General features: G+C 39.8%; 1 protein-coding gene across 1 annotated transcript in view; it reads left to right on the top strand.

Annotated features, from left to right (window-relative positions):
• The window catches only part of LOC119597214 (adhesive plaque matrix protein-like), a 51,051-nt gene extending 37,276 nt beyond the window's left edge, over positions 1-13,775 (top strand). Inside the window, exons 2-6 of the mRNA XM_037946739.1 lie at positions 8,407-8,754; positions 8,984-9,100; positions 9,388-9,510; positions 9,971-10,294; positions 12,947-13,775. Coding sequence (XP_037802667.1) covers positions 8,407-8,754; positions 8,984-9,100; positions 9,388-9,510; positions 9,971-10,225 — 843 coding nt within the window. The 3' untranslated portion in view covers positions 10,226-10,294; positions 12,947-13,775. The remainder of the gene's footprint in view (positions 1-8,406; positions 8,755-8,983; positions 9,101-9,387; positions 9,511-9,970; positions 10,295-12,946) is intronic.
• The last annotated feature ends 290 nt before the right edge of the window (positions 13,776-14,065 follow it).

The raw sequence follows: 14,065 nt of genomic DNA on the forward strand, positions 1-14,065 counted from the left end.
TTGACCTTTATGGAAGAGAGAAAGAAAGAGAGAGAGAGAAAGATAAAAAGGGAGTGAAATGAAAACAGAGAAAAAAAGGAAATGCAACATTTCTTTTCTCTTTTCTTTTCCTTTTTCATCCTTTTCCTCCTTTTTTTTCCTTTCTCCCGCAATTCAGTTAAGGATTTCTCCCTCGACTTTCTTAGATGACTCTTATCTTCTCTTCTTCCAGTCTTCTGTTCTTCTTCTACCCGGTTTTTTATTATTATTCTCCTATCCCACCTCCTGCTTTCTTTCTCTTCACCTTTTCTCCTCTTCTTCTTTCTTATTCCTGCTTTTCTTCACGTTTCTCTTTCTCTTTCCCTTTTCCTTCTCTTTTTCTTCTTCTTCCCCTTTTCTCTTTTACCTCTTCTTCTTCTTCCTACTCTTACTCCACCTCTCTTCCTACACTCCCCTTAACCAATTTTTTCCTTCTTCCTTCTTCCTCGTCTTCATCTCCCCCCCCCCCCTCCGTACCTCCTGATTCCTTCACGTTCAAAGACTGTCTTTAGCTCTCAGTTCGGATGCATTAAGGTCGAAAATACCTGTTGTTAACGAGCCCTTGTAGATTCTAATGACTGCGCGCCTAGAAAATTGAAGTGTGTGAGTGTGTGGTTGTAAACGTGTGTGTGTGTGTGTGTGTGTGTGTGTGTGTATGCGCATGTACGTATAGTTGTATGTGCATTCTCCTCTAATTCATTGTTAATCATTCCTCCTTTTTAATTCCTTCTTTCTCATTCCTCCCTTCTCATTCCTCTTACCCCCGTCACTTCATCTCAAAAGGAATAGAGAAACGTTATTTGCAGATGCAAAGCGATGGGGAAATTGTCTATTCTTCTTGCATGTACCTAATCACCTCCTTTCGTGTGCTCGTCTTGCTGATGAGTTGAAATTTCACTCTCTTCTCTTTTCTCCCTGTCTTTTTTTTTTTTTTTTATCTGTCTGCGTTTGTCTTTCTCTCTCTCTCTCTCTCTCTCTCTCTCTCTCTCTCTCTCTCTCTCTCTCTCTCTCTCTCTCTCTCTCTCTCTCTCTCTCTCTCTCTCTCTCTCTCTCTCTCTCTGTTTATCTATCTATCTATCTATCTATCTCCCCTATCTATCTATCTATCTATCGCTCCTATATGTTATCTTCCTCAAGTATCATTATTTTTTTCCTTCTGTTTACCAAGAGGCAGACACACTTTCTTGCGTTTATTCGAAAGTATGCACTTCCTTGTATTTGAGTATAGGTGTGTGTGTGCGCGCGTGTGTACTTAACCGTGTCTCTAATAACGGAGTGTTGTGTATGCTCTGGTGTTCTGTACCATGAAGGGTTTAACGTACCATGGTTAACGTTCCCCATTGATATCAAGACGACGCCCAAGTTACGTCATGTTTACAAAATCGGACGCGGTCAACATCGCCGTTGATACAATTATGGAATAGTTTGCGCAACCAACTTGATAGCTTTTTTATGGCACTGGTCTCTTTCTCTCTCTCTTTCTCCATCTCTTTTATTGTTATCCATAAAGTTCAGCGCTCTAGTCTGCATATAAATTAACCATTTCGCTCAAAAATAAGAAGAAAAAAAGAAGGAATCGGACAGTTTTGATTCTACCGGCGGTGTTCGAATGGCAGCGTAGTGGATGTGCGCCGACGCAAATAAGGATTCTTCTAGAACAAATATTTGTAGCTTCTTGCGCGATAAATCTTTTGCTTTTCCCCCTTTCACTCTCTCTCTCTCTCTTTCTGGTTTCTCTCTTTCTCTCCTATTTTATTCGGCTTTCCTTCTCCCCCTTACGACTCCGAAGTCATCTGTTCACCCAAGCGTTGAGATGGATCGGCTAACCGGCGGACATCTCCTATTGTTTCGCTTTTTAACGATTATATATCTATCTTTTTCTGTCTCTTTCTCCTTCTCTCTCTTTTATGGTAGATTCTCTTTGAACTTTATTGGCGGCCGTCAACACGAGCGAAGTCTTATGTGTTGCTCTGTTTATTTACTTTCTCCGTTAAATATTTCAGTCACTGATCTATTTCATTTTTTATTTATTTACTTATTTATTTTAAGAAATGGAAATAAATAACAAAAAAATTATAACGACAATAATATCAACATTAAGAATAACAGAAATGAAGATAGCAAATAAAATCATCATTGAATAAATACAACAAAAACAATAGTAATAATAATAACAATAAATCAACCGATTCCAAAAACAAAAAAACAAGACAAACAAAAAAAAAAACAACTAAACAGAATAGACACAAATAGATTATACAAAATATCTCAAGAAGACAGAATTTATTGCGCTAGATAAACAGCAATTAATCGCTTGTTAACCGACTCTCTTGGCAGCCGTAACATACTTCTATGTCATCTTCCTCTCCTTTTAAAAAATAAGCTTTCATTTTGAAGAAAACTTTGGATTTTTTCTTTTTTTGTTTGTTTGTTTTCTTTTAGTTTTTTTTTATATTTGTTTTAGTTTCCGTTCATCGATTCACGTATCTCTATTAGTAAATTATTATTCATATTTCACTGAATGAAAAAAAAAAAAAAATCTCAGGACTTATTAGCATATTTTCATCCGATTCTCAATTCAGACTTCATATTCTTTTTTTTTTCTTTTTTTCTTTCTTTCTTTCTTTCAAAAAAAAAATATATATATATATAAACTCTACAAAAAAAAACTTCTTAAGCGCGGATCCGTGTACCCGTCTTGTCAAACGTCGACTTAAATCCCGGGAAAGAGGATTAGAATCTCTTTCCTTTGTCGTTTTTTCTTCTTTTTTTCTCTCGATCTTATTAACTCCGCGAGGCATGTGTGATATGCTTGTTGGTCTAAAGAGTAAAATTGAATCATCTATACATGGAAAATTTGACGAGGAAAATCGCCCGAAAAGATGAATGAAAATCTCTAAAGGTCAAATATATATAAAAAAAAATGTAGTTATCTGTAGTTATTAAAAAAAAAAAAAAAAAAAAGGTTAAGTATTATTATAATGTGTCAGATACATAGAAAAAAAATATATATAGTATATACATAAAACTGTAATTATTCAAAGAAGCAGAAGAAGAAGAAGAAGAAAAGAAGAAGAGGAAGAAGAAGAAAGAAAAAAGAAAGAAGAAGAAGAAACCGCTTAATATTATAATAACGTGTGAGTGTCAGTAGCTTATATAATGCCTCGGCCAACATTCACACGGCGCTGGTATGATGTACTGGCGCGGGCCGGTCGTGTCAGCTGTGAGAAAACTTTCACAATCGGGCTACCATTTCCCTCGCGGTAAATCATGTCTAGTAGATCGCTATCACTCCTTTAGAAAACTCATTCATTCGGAGCGGGCAATAACAAAGGCGTTTTTTTTTTTTTTTTTTTTTTTCCTTTAGCAGGCGTCATGGCATTCGGACGCCGCGTATTAAAGCCGGCAGCGTCTGGAACCCCGATAAGATGGATCCTCAGTTCACTCCTCTGTCTTCATCTCTGTGGGTTTTTTTTTCTCCTAGGCCTAAGGTTTACGGTCACAAAGGAAGGTTTACATGATGCATGCGGCATCCTCCAGCTGATGATTTGTGAATGGGGGCGCCGTCCGCCAACAAAGAGTGATTTTAAACGAGGCTCGCCATGGGGTGTTCACAAAAAAAAATGGGGGGGACGTCCGGATTGGTGAACTTGGCTTTGACTTTGACTTCCATTTGAGGTCGCGGGAATGCCATAGGTCAGGAGAAAGTGTTGCCAAAAGCGGTTGTCGCCGTTTCCTTCCTCGGCCTCGTCGGGCAAACACGACTTGTCTTGATTCATTGTCTTGCAAAACAGGAAAAAAAGAGGAAAAAGAAAGAAAAAAAAGTTTTCCCGTGCCTGGAGCGAATGGCTTTCGAATGGAGTGAGATTTTTTTTCTCTCTCTCTTCCTGATCAACAACTGTTTTCTCGATGATTCTGTGTTTTTGGAACAATGTAATGGCATAATTTGATATTAATCTACGAACTTAGTTCACAATAGTCACCCCTCAATTTTGTTGTTGCAGAATTGAATTTTAAAAGATAAGCCAATGATATATATATGTTCTTATACATTCTTCACTTGTAGTAAAAAATATATATATATATTTCTTTGCTTATTTTATGATGATGATGAAGCTAAGGAGACGAGATTCAAGAGCCGGTGACTCGTGGGAAAGCACAAACACCCGTGGGAAAATATGGCCCACCGTGGGAAAAAAAATAATCGCAATGAACGATGTAGTAAATACCCATTTCTCATTCCTTTCTTCAAATTTCTTATTCTTTTCTCTTCCTCTTTCCACTCTTTATTCCATATTCCACTTCCATCAGAAGTCCAAAATATAAACAAACCTCAAAGTGTAACCGATTATGTATATCTTGACATGATCTCCCCTGTTCAAATCAGACGCGAAATATTCTCACAAATTTGCTTCCCCATTCTTCCTCCCCCTCCTCACTTCCCTCCCCTCTCCCCTACCCCCTCCCCCATCTCTAATCCTTCTTCCCCTCCCCCCCCTCTCCTCCCCTTTATCCTCCTCCTCCCTCTCTCTAACCCTTTTCCCTCCCCCTCCTCTCCCCTCCCCACTCGCTCCCCCCTCATTTCCCCCTCCCCCCTTAAAGTTACCGGAAATCCCCAGCAATCTTCTTCCTCCTTAAGTGTTCGTCTGTGTTTCTGCTTCGCCAAACCCTCGAGCAAATAAACATAATGGACGTAATTGCCCTGGTCTTTCTTAGGAGTCTAAGGTCGATTTACGCTAGTTTCCCCTCCAACCATTTTTACGCTCGGCATCGTTTTCTTTTTTCTTTTCTTTTTTTCACTTTTTTTTTCTCTCTCTTTTTTCCGCTCGTAATTCAAAATGCAGAGATCTCATTCATGGGTGACATAATTTCGTGTATTTGTTTTCTGTCTCTCTCTCATTCTCTCTCATTTTCTATCTATTCCGAAAACGACATCTAATTTATGTAAATATATCATCTCTTTATTATTTATCATCATTATTATCATCCGTTATGACTACTACTATTATTATAATTACCAAAAACTAACGTTTTTCTCTTTTTCTCTTTCCAGGTGAGTGTCAAAGACCAACTTCTTGTTACCTGAGAAACCGGGAGAAGCAAGTATCACGTTACCTTTATAATTACCAAGAATTCTACCCCAAGTCTGTAATTAACGTTAATTGCGTATTCAGTTTAGAATCTCGGAGGCGAAACCCCGCTTCTATCTTCATCTCAATCACGTTTCTGTTTCTGCTTTTGACCGCGAAAATGTAATGGATGCTATTGTGTTGAAAATCATTGTGTTTTTTTTCGTTATCAAGGTTGGAATAATTGCGATGAATTACGGGGCAGAGGGAAAAGATTGTTTTTTTTCTTTCTTTCTTTCTTTTTTTTTGGCGTTGCTTTCTACAAATATGATAATAGGCTTGGCAGGGGCTGTTTTCTCTTTGCTTTTGTTAGTGTTGGTATCATTTTCTTTGTTTGCTTTTTTATGCTGGGTGGTATTTTAACCATCTCTGGAATTTGGGCTGTGCTCTTGTTCTGAGAAATCCGTATTTTCCCTCTCTCTATCTGTCAATCTATCAGTCTCTCTCTCTCTCTCTCTCTCTCTCTCTCTCTCTCTCTCTCTCTCTCTCTCTCTCTCTCTCTCTCTCTCTCTCTCTCTATTTATATATCTATATATTCATATATCTAACCATCTATCTATTGATCTGCATGTCTATCGATCTATATATCTGTCTATCTGTCTATCCATCTGTAAATATATCTGTCTATCAGATTTCTCTATCTATCTAACTACCTGTCTCTCTCTATCTATCTATCTATCTTTCCTTGTTATTTTTTTCAATATTTTTATCCTCTGTGCATTCTCTTCTCTCTCTCTCTCTCTTTATCGCTCTCTCTTCCTACCTAACCTAGTTCTTGCAAGTCGTCAATAACAATGATAATGATAATGCTTATAAAAAATTATTCCTTTGGCAGAGGAGTGAAAATGACGACGATAAAATGCAATTATTCGTCACAATGGAAAATTCATGCAATCATGCACTTCCTGCCATCCCCCCCCCTTCCCCCTCTCCTCTCTGCCTCTCTTCCTCCTTTCTCTTCATCATTCCCTTCCCTACCTTTTTCCCCTTCAATTCTTCCCTCCTTCCGCCTTTCCCCTTCATTTTCCATTCTCTTTCGTCTCTCCCCTCTTCTCCCGTCCTCCCTTTCCTTATTCCCTTTTCTCCTCCCTCCTTCCAACTTCCTTCTCTCTGCCTCGCTTCCCCTCTCCTTCGCCTCTCCCCTTCTCCGCCTCTTCAAGTCTCTCTATCTCTCTTCTTCCCTCTTCTCTTTATCCATCGTTCTCTCTCCCTTTCCCTTTTCTTTTTCCCCACTTCCCCCTCCCCCCCTCTTCCCTTTCTCCCTTCCCTCTCCCCCCTCTCCTACTCCCTCTTCCCCCTCTTCCTCCCCTCTTCTCTTACACCTTCCCTCCCCTTTTTTCCCAACAAAAGAACAACCGCAGCAACAAAGCCAACCAAACCCAAACATTCCAAATATGTATTACGATCCGACTCTTCAAAACGACAGAAAACAACAGTATCGCCTGATTTCCGTCAAGGGTGATGACGCCGACTCGAAAACGGGCGTAATTGCCTCGTAATAGCGAGCAGAGGAATGTCAGGCGTGGTTAGAGAGAGAGAGAGAGAGATAAAGGGAGGGAGGGAGGGTGGGGAGGGAGGAAGAGGGTGGGTGGGAAGGGAGGGAGGAAGGTAGGGAGGGTGGGAAAGAGGGTGGATGGGTAGGTGGGGAGGAAGAGGGAGGAGGGGAGGGGGAAGGAGGAAGTAGGTAGTAGTAAAGAAAGGTGGAGTGAGGATGAGAGATCAGGGGGGAAAGAATGGATAAAGACGAATAGAGAAGAATAGAAAACGGAGGGCGAGAGACTAAGGTAGAGAGAGAGGAGAGAGAGAGAGAGAGAAGCCGTTAACCTTCGGGAATCCTCTACATTACATCGCTCATTATCTCAGTCATCCATCATCATCCAGGCACTTAATCATGAGTATTTGAACAATGAGAAGGTAAATGAGGTGTTGGGACTTGTGCCTGTTATGCAAATTCAACAAAGACCCTTGTATTTAGGGAGAAAAGAGAAGAAAAATCGAGCGCCATTTTTTCCCCTCAAATGAAGTGAGAAAAAACAAAAACGCAGCGCTGTGATGACGCTACCCGCCTTCCAGACCAATTATTGATGACGTGAGAAGAGAGATACAAAAAAGAAAGAAAAAAAAATGAGAAAGACTGATAAAAAATAACAAATAGACTAACTGAGTTTAACCACAATCGTCTAGTATTTAAGAAAAACGGGTTTATAAAGAGATCACGTTCCAATGGCTTCTATTTTTTGTAATTTCTTTTTTTTCTGTCACTTCCACCATCAAGATGACAGTCGATCCTTCACACTTTCAAATGGGAGGAAAAAAAACACAGCAAAAAAAAATTTTTTATTGTATGAAAGTTGAAGTGTAAATCGAATTACTGAAATACGATAGACTATTGTCAATTGGTGACTATATTGTTCATTGTTATAGAACTTTAGAGGATTATAAATGGCATTTTTTTCTTCTTTTTCGAATTGAGACAATAGGTCGCAGTGCCACACTTTCTTGTCAAATTGTCTCTGTGATATATATCTCTTATTTTCCTTGTCCACGAGTCAAGAGAAATATACATCACTTAAAATTCTCATAGACTGTTAACACCATTTCTTATTTTAAAAAAATATATATATATACTTGCATCGGTAATCATTACAATATCTAATGAGAAAATAATATAAAAAAAAAAAAGTCCCAAATTAATCATACGCATTTTCAAACCAAAATCAAACAGAAATAAAGAAGAAGAAGCAGAGAGAGAGAAAGAGAGATAACTGCCTAGAATTTCCAGAATAGCGTGCGTGCGTTACTTTCACCGAGAATAGGTTATATGGATTCCGGTAGCGGCATGGGTCATTATCTTCACCGCATGAACCACATACACACACATGGCAGAAATTTGGCCTTTTGTAATTTGCTGAGACGTTCAGTGTTCTTTTTTCTTTTCTTTCCTTGGGGAATTCACGGTTCATGTTTGTTTGTTTGTTTTGTGTCCTTTATAGCGATATGTTGGGGATTTTAATGCTGCTTTGATAGCGTTCTTTGTTATTTAAAAGAAGTTATGATTCTAAGAGCAAGTAAAGAAAGGTTATACTTGTATATATATTATGTGCAATGATTGTTCTTTATAGATTATAACAGAGGCATTTTTCAGTCATACTTTACCTTCGTAATAATGATATTTCTTGTTCTCTATAATACATATTCGCAAACTTTTTTTTTCTCCCCCGAAGCCACCCCTCTAACTAGTTCGTCTTCCCCCCAACAGATGTCGCGCCTGTTGCTCCTGTTGGCCCTCGTCGCCATCGTCCGAGGCGAAGCCGAAGCCGAAGCCGACCCAGATTACCCCGCCCCCCGCCCCTCTACCAGCTACGGCCCTCCCCCAGCCCCCGCCCCCAGCTACGGCCCTCCCCCAGCACCCGCCCCCAGCTACGGCCCTCCCCCCGCCGCCCCCGCCCCTAGCTACGGCGCTCCCCCCGCCGCCCCCGCCCCTAGCTACGGCCCCCCTCCCAAGCCCAAGAACTACTGCCCCAAGAAATGTTACGACAAGACCGTGTACACCACCATCACCAAGACCGCCATGGAGCACCACACCAAGTGGAACACCGAGCAGCAGGTAGGACAGGCGCCCTTGCTGCGGAAGCCGTTGTGTGAAAAAAAAAGATAATTCGATATATATCAGATGTCATTATCGAAGATTAATTTCTGATATTTTTGGTATATAAACAGTATACGGGATCTTCCTCATCCGCCTGTATACTTACCTGCCTATTTTGCATAATATAAACACCAACAAGTACCAAATAAAATGAAAAATACTAACCAATGCCCCCGTTTGTTTACAGTACGTGCCGACCACTCTGTACAAGTACGTGACAGAGACACTGTACTACCCTACTACCGTTGTACAGTACGAGTTCGTCACTCAGCCCCTTCCCGATCAGGTCATCTACGAAACAAAGGTAAGATATCGAAGAAAAAGAAAATCATTAATAATAATGAGTAAGAATTTAAAAAATCATAAATCACCTATGATCATAAAATAATAATAATAATAAAAGACATATTTCCCAACGCAGAAAACAACGAATTCGCAACTCACCCACGAAAATAAAAATCTTAAAGACAAATAAATAAATAAACATCACAATCCATTCCCAAACCAAACAAACAAACAAGAATATCACACCGAACAGACGACCAAACCGCGATATTCATCAAACTCACGTCTTCTCCTCGAACCCAACAGGTCGCCTACAACACAGCATCCGTCACCGAGGCTCATCTCACGACCGTCCAGCAGATGATGCCCGGCACCCACTACTACATGAAGACCATTACTGAGAGCCACTACTGCACTGACTACGTTCAGGTGAGTTGGGTGAAAAGGTGGATGAGGAGGGAGGGAAGCGGGAGGGAAGCGGGAGGGAGGAGGGAGGGAGGCGGGAGGGAAGCGGGAGGGAAGCGGGAGGGAGGCGGGAGGGAGGCGGGAGGGAAGTTGGAGGGAAGGGAAGGGTGTAGGAAGGAGTGGGAGAGAGAGTGAATGGGTAGGTGTGTGAGTGAATGAGAGAGAGAGAGAGAGAGAGAGAGAGAAGGAGTCACAGAAAAGAGAAAAAAATAGAGAGAAAGAGAGCGAGAAAGAAAGAAAGGGGAAAGAGAGAAAGAGGACATTAAATAGACCCCTATTACACCAACACACCCATTCATCGATGACAGAAATTAATGTCACTTGCTGTCACGGCAACACCCACGCATAACATGACGTCACCAAATAAACCCATCGTCACTTAACACCCCCCCCTCTCACCTCTCCCTCCCCCCGTCTCCTACAGGTCCCCTACTACGTGACGGTGACCAAGCAGATCTACAAGACCGTGCAGGAGCCCCATTACGTCACGGAGACCAAGGTTGAGCAGAATTACGTCACCGTCACCGAAGACGAGCCCCACTACGTCACCCAGACCCAGGTGCAGACCAAACAGCAGCACATGTACGTCACCGTCACCGAGACGAAACACGGCTACGTCACCATCACGCAGACCAAGACCGAGCCTCACTACACGACCGTCTGCAAATACGGTTATTAAGGAGTTTCCCCTCAAATTTCCCCTTTTTTTGACAATTGGTCTGACAGCCTCTCCGAGTATCAGGAAAATGTAAGTTTGGGTTTGGTTTGTCTTTGTAATTTTGAGTATATTATGTGGCATATTGGATTATATATGAAGATATTTATTTTCTGCTTGTCTTTGTGATTTTATTTTCTTTCTTTTGTGTCTGTCTGTCTCTTGCTTTCTCTTTCTCTTTCTTTTTTTCTCCTTCTCTGTCTCCTCTCTTTCTCTCTCTTTCTCTCTCTTTCTCTCTCTCTCTCTCTCTCTCTCTCTCTCTCTCTCTCTCTCTCTCTCTCTCTCTCTCTCTCTCTCTCTCTCTCTCTCTCTCTCTCTCTCTCTCTCTCCCTCTCTTTTTAATCTCATTCCCCTCCATTTCCTAGCATTATCCTTCTCTCTCCTCTCCTCTTACCTTTACCAGATACGATGTCCTCCTCCTCCCCCTACCCCCCCATACTACATTATCACCCTCCTCCCCTCCCCCTCCCCTGCCCACGTGCCCGACCCTCACACCTACTACAAACTGATTATGTTAATCAATTCAGGCGTCATAAGATCGAATTTTCCACGCTGGAGAACCGGAACGTCGCCCTAATGCGGTGGTCGTAACGTGTCTATAAAGCGAGATAGAGAGACAACCTAATTGCCTAAGAAATGCGCAGGTATTCTTCATCCGGGACTCTGCTCTGGTCGAGAAAAACAAATGACGTGCGCGGAGGTACAAGGACAGCAAGCGTATTTTTTTGTAGGTGCATTTGCATACGCATGCACGTGCTTACGTATACTGAAGTGCGTATGTATGCTAATATAGAGACTTGAACACGGGCGTATGCGGAAGTTCGCGCACATGCATACATTCATACATATACATACACTGACATACATATTTACGTACATACATATATGTACAAATGCTTACTTTCACACTCGTATACACCATACGTTCACACAGCTTCACACACATTCACATACATATGTTCAACACATACACAAGTTCACACACACGTTCACACATATAGATACACACACACGTAAACATACATACATGCACGTGAACGCATGCATCTCATATTACTCTTAATAGTCAATCAAAAATCAATATTTGCAACATCACAAGCGACCGTAACTAACGCAGAGACATGCATCTATTTATGTATAATTCAGTAAAATCAAGCTCTTAACAAGTTGCATAACATTATTTACATTTTTTTCCCTCCCCGTCAAAAATATATATAATAACGCTTCTTTATAATTATCATCGCTAGTGAAAGTGAACCCATCACCTGATTTTTTAAAAATATTTTTTTCTAAATCAAGTTCTTATGATAATGTCGTAATTCTGTTTTTTTTTCTCTCTCTCTCTCTTTTTTCAATTCTTCTCGCTTGCGTTCACTTCGTCTTTTTATTATCAATTTGTTTGGTTCGTTTCGTTCATTTGAAAAAAAAATCCTATTGGCTAATTCGTTATGTTATTTTAATTCTATCTTTAGTCTTTTTTTTATCGTTATTTCGTTTACGTTCCTCTTTTAAAATCTCTTATCACCGTTACCCTTATTCTTAATATCAACATCGTTACAGTTATTTGAACGATCAATCTTCTCACATTTCATTCAAGTTGATATCCATATATATATATAAATAGATAGATTTTTTTTCTTAATGGTTGACTATTCTTCAATTTATTTTCGAGTGCGCTGAGTCACCCCCCCCTCCCCCATTCCCCTCTCCCCTCTTCCTCTCCCCCTTCTCCCCTCCTCCTCTCCCCTCCCCCCCCCTCTCGCGGTTTCCATTTGAGTGAAATTGACTTTACTCGCGACCATCTGTTCGAGCCATCTGTCACGTTTAGCGACTCATTACGGCTATGGTAACGAGGTAACTGGATCAGTCCTTTTAATAGCCGTGTACTTGCGGAGATTTGTTAACCTTCATTCTGTCGTTGATGGAAAAAAAAGAAGAATAAGAGATTTAAAAGAGATTTAAAAGAAGAGGGAAACGAGCGTAAATTTCTTTTTGTTTTATTTTTTTTTTCTCTCTCTCTCTGTAGTATATAAATGAAAATAAAGTGCTGTAACGTCGCGTATATTTTCAGGGTTTACAGCTACAAAAGACGATAAAAATATCATAATCGCAACGAGAGAGGAGAAAAAGAACCGGACATTACTTCTAGATTACTTTTGATTTGCCTCAACGCGTAACACTAGAAAAAAAAATGGCGTTTTTGGAGGGAAACCGCCTCTTTTTTGGCGGGAAATTCAACCTTCATTTGTTTTAAAGAGAGCCGTTCTCTATGACAAGTAGATTTATGGCAACTGAAGCGGTCAGTGGCCGGCAGCCGGGAAGAGAAAGAGGCATTTGTCGACGTGACGGATAGTGGCAGAAAATGGCGATAAAAAAAAATGGACATATTTGTGAAATCCACCGATGCTTGGAGAGAAGAAGCTATTACGGACTTTCTTTTTATTTTTGTTTGTCATTCCCTCTTTGCCTTTCATCATTTTAGCCTGAATCGAAATTTGTTATCTTTCTATTTCCATTTCTCCCCGTTCCTCCCTTTCCCTCCTCTTCCTCCTCCCTCCTCCTCTCCCTCCTCCCTCCTCCTCTCCCTCTCCCTTCCCACTTAACCCACCCCCCCCCCCATCACATCCTACTCCATAACACGCAAAACCTACATCATATTAATTATTCAATTTTCTCTCTTTTCAGGTTCTTCAGTTCCACTCCCCTAGCATTAAAATTTCAACTCCTCTATCCATCTTTCGTATTATTTTTAATGTGTACATATTTATACAAGTGATATCATCGAAAAAAAAGGGCGGGCACCCTTTGATGAGAAAAAGATATTTTGTTATGAGTATTATTACTATTATTATTAATTTAGATACTTAGCTTTTAGATACATGTAATTCTAGATAAATATAGACGTATATATATATATATGTATACTCAACGAGCGTACCGCGGGCGGCGGCGTACGGCAGATGCTTTCGGGCAAAAAGCAATCTGTCACTATTCTTAAATGTTTTTTTTAAAGACTGTTTAAGCATTCGCAGTGTTAGGTTTTACACTGCAAAATGTGTATACTGTGTGCGTTTTTGTTATTAGTAACAGTGCGAGTCAACACTGGGCGTGATAATGATTCTGACTAGCTCAATGTATTATTTCTGTGTAATATATATGTGAACCTTCCCTGTATATAATTGTCAATTGTTGACTCCCGTTTTCTTTTAAGGTAGACTTTTTTATAGCTTACAAGTAGTCTTAATATTTTATCTTATTTTTTTTTGTGTATGTGTATCCCCCCCCCCCCTCACTTCCGTTCACAATTTCATATTGTTTTTTCAGTTCCATTTTTTTAAACATTTTTTTTTACACCCAATTTTATCCCTCCTGCAAATGTTTCAAGTAAACATTTGTTTTTTTTTTGTAATTTTTGTTCAGGGATTTGTGTCTTATGGCTGACAAAAGTATGGTGGTGTATTATACTCCTTTGCCAGCCTCAAGACTACCCAATAAATAAAGTCCTTTTATATATTCTGTGTATTTTCTTTTATTTCCTGACTGATAATGTATATTACATATATCAATTATCAATTTATATATTCTGTGCATTTTCTTTACTTCGGTTTATCACCTGACTGATAATGTATATTACATCAGTTATCAATTTTGAGTTAATCATTTAAATGAACAAGATAATCATAACATTGTTTTACACCATAGTATGGAATTACATATATAGGTTGCTTCTAAAAACTTATGATATACAGTAGTTTTAAAAGATACATAAATGGTTTTAAAAATATGTTCAATAGCGAGATATGT

Source organism: Penaeus monodon, chromosome 39, assembly GCF_015228065.2.
Source record: "Penaeus monodon isolate SGIC_2016 chromosome 39, NSTDA_Pmon_1, whole genome shotgun sequence".
In the NCBI taxonomy this organism is placed as follows: Eukaryota; Metazoa; Arthropoda; class Malacostraca; order Decapoda; family Penaeidae; genus Penaeus; species Penaeus monodon.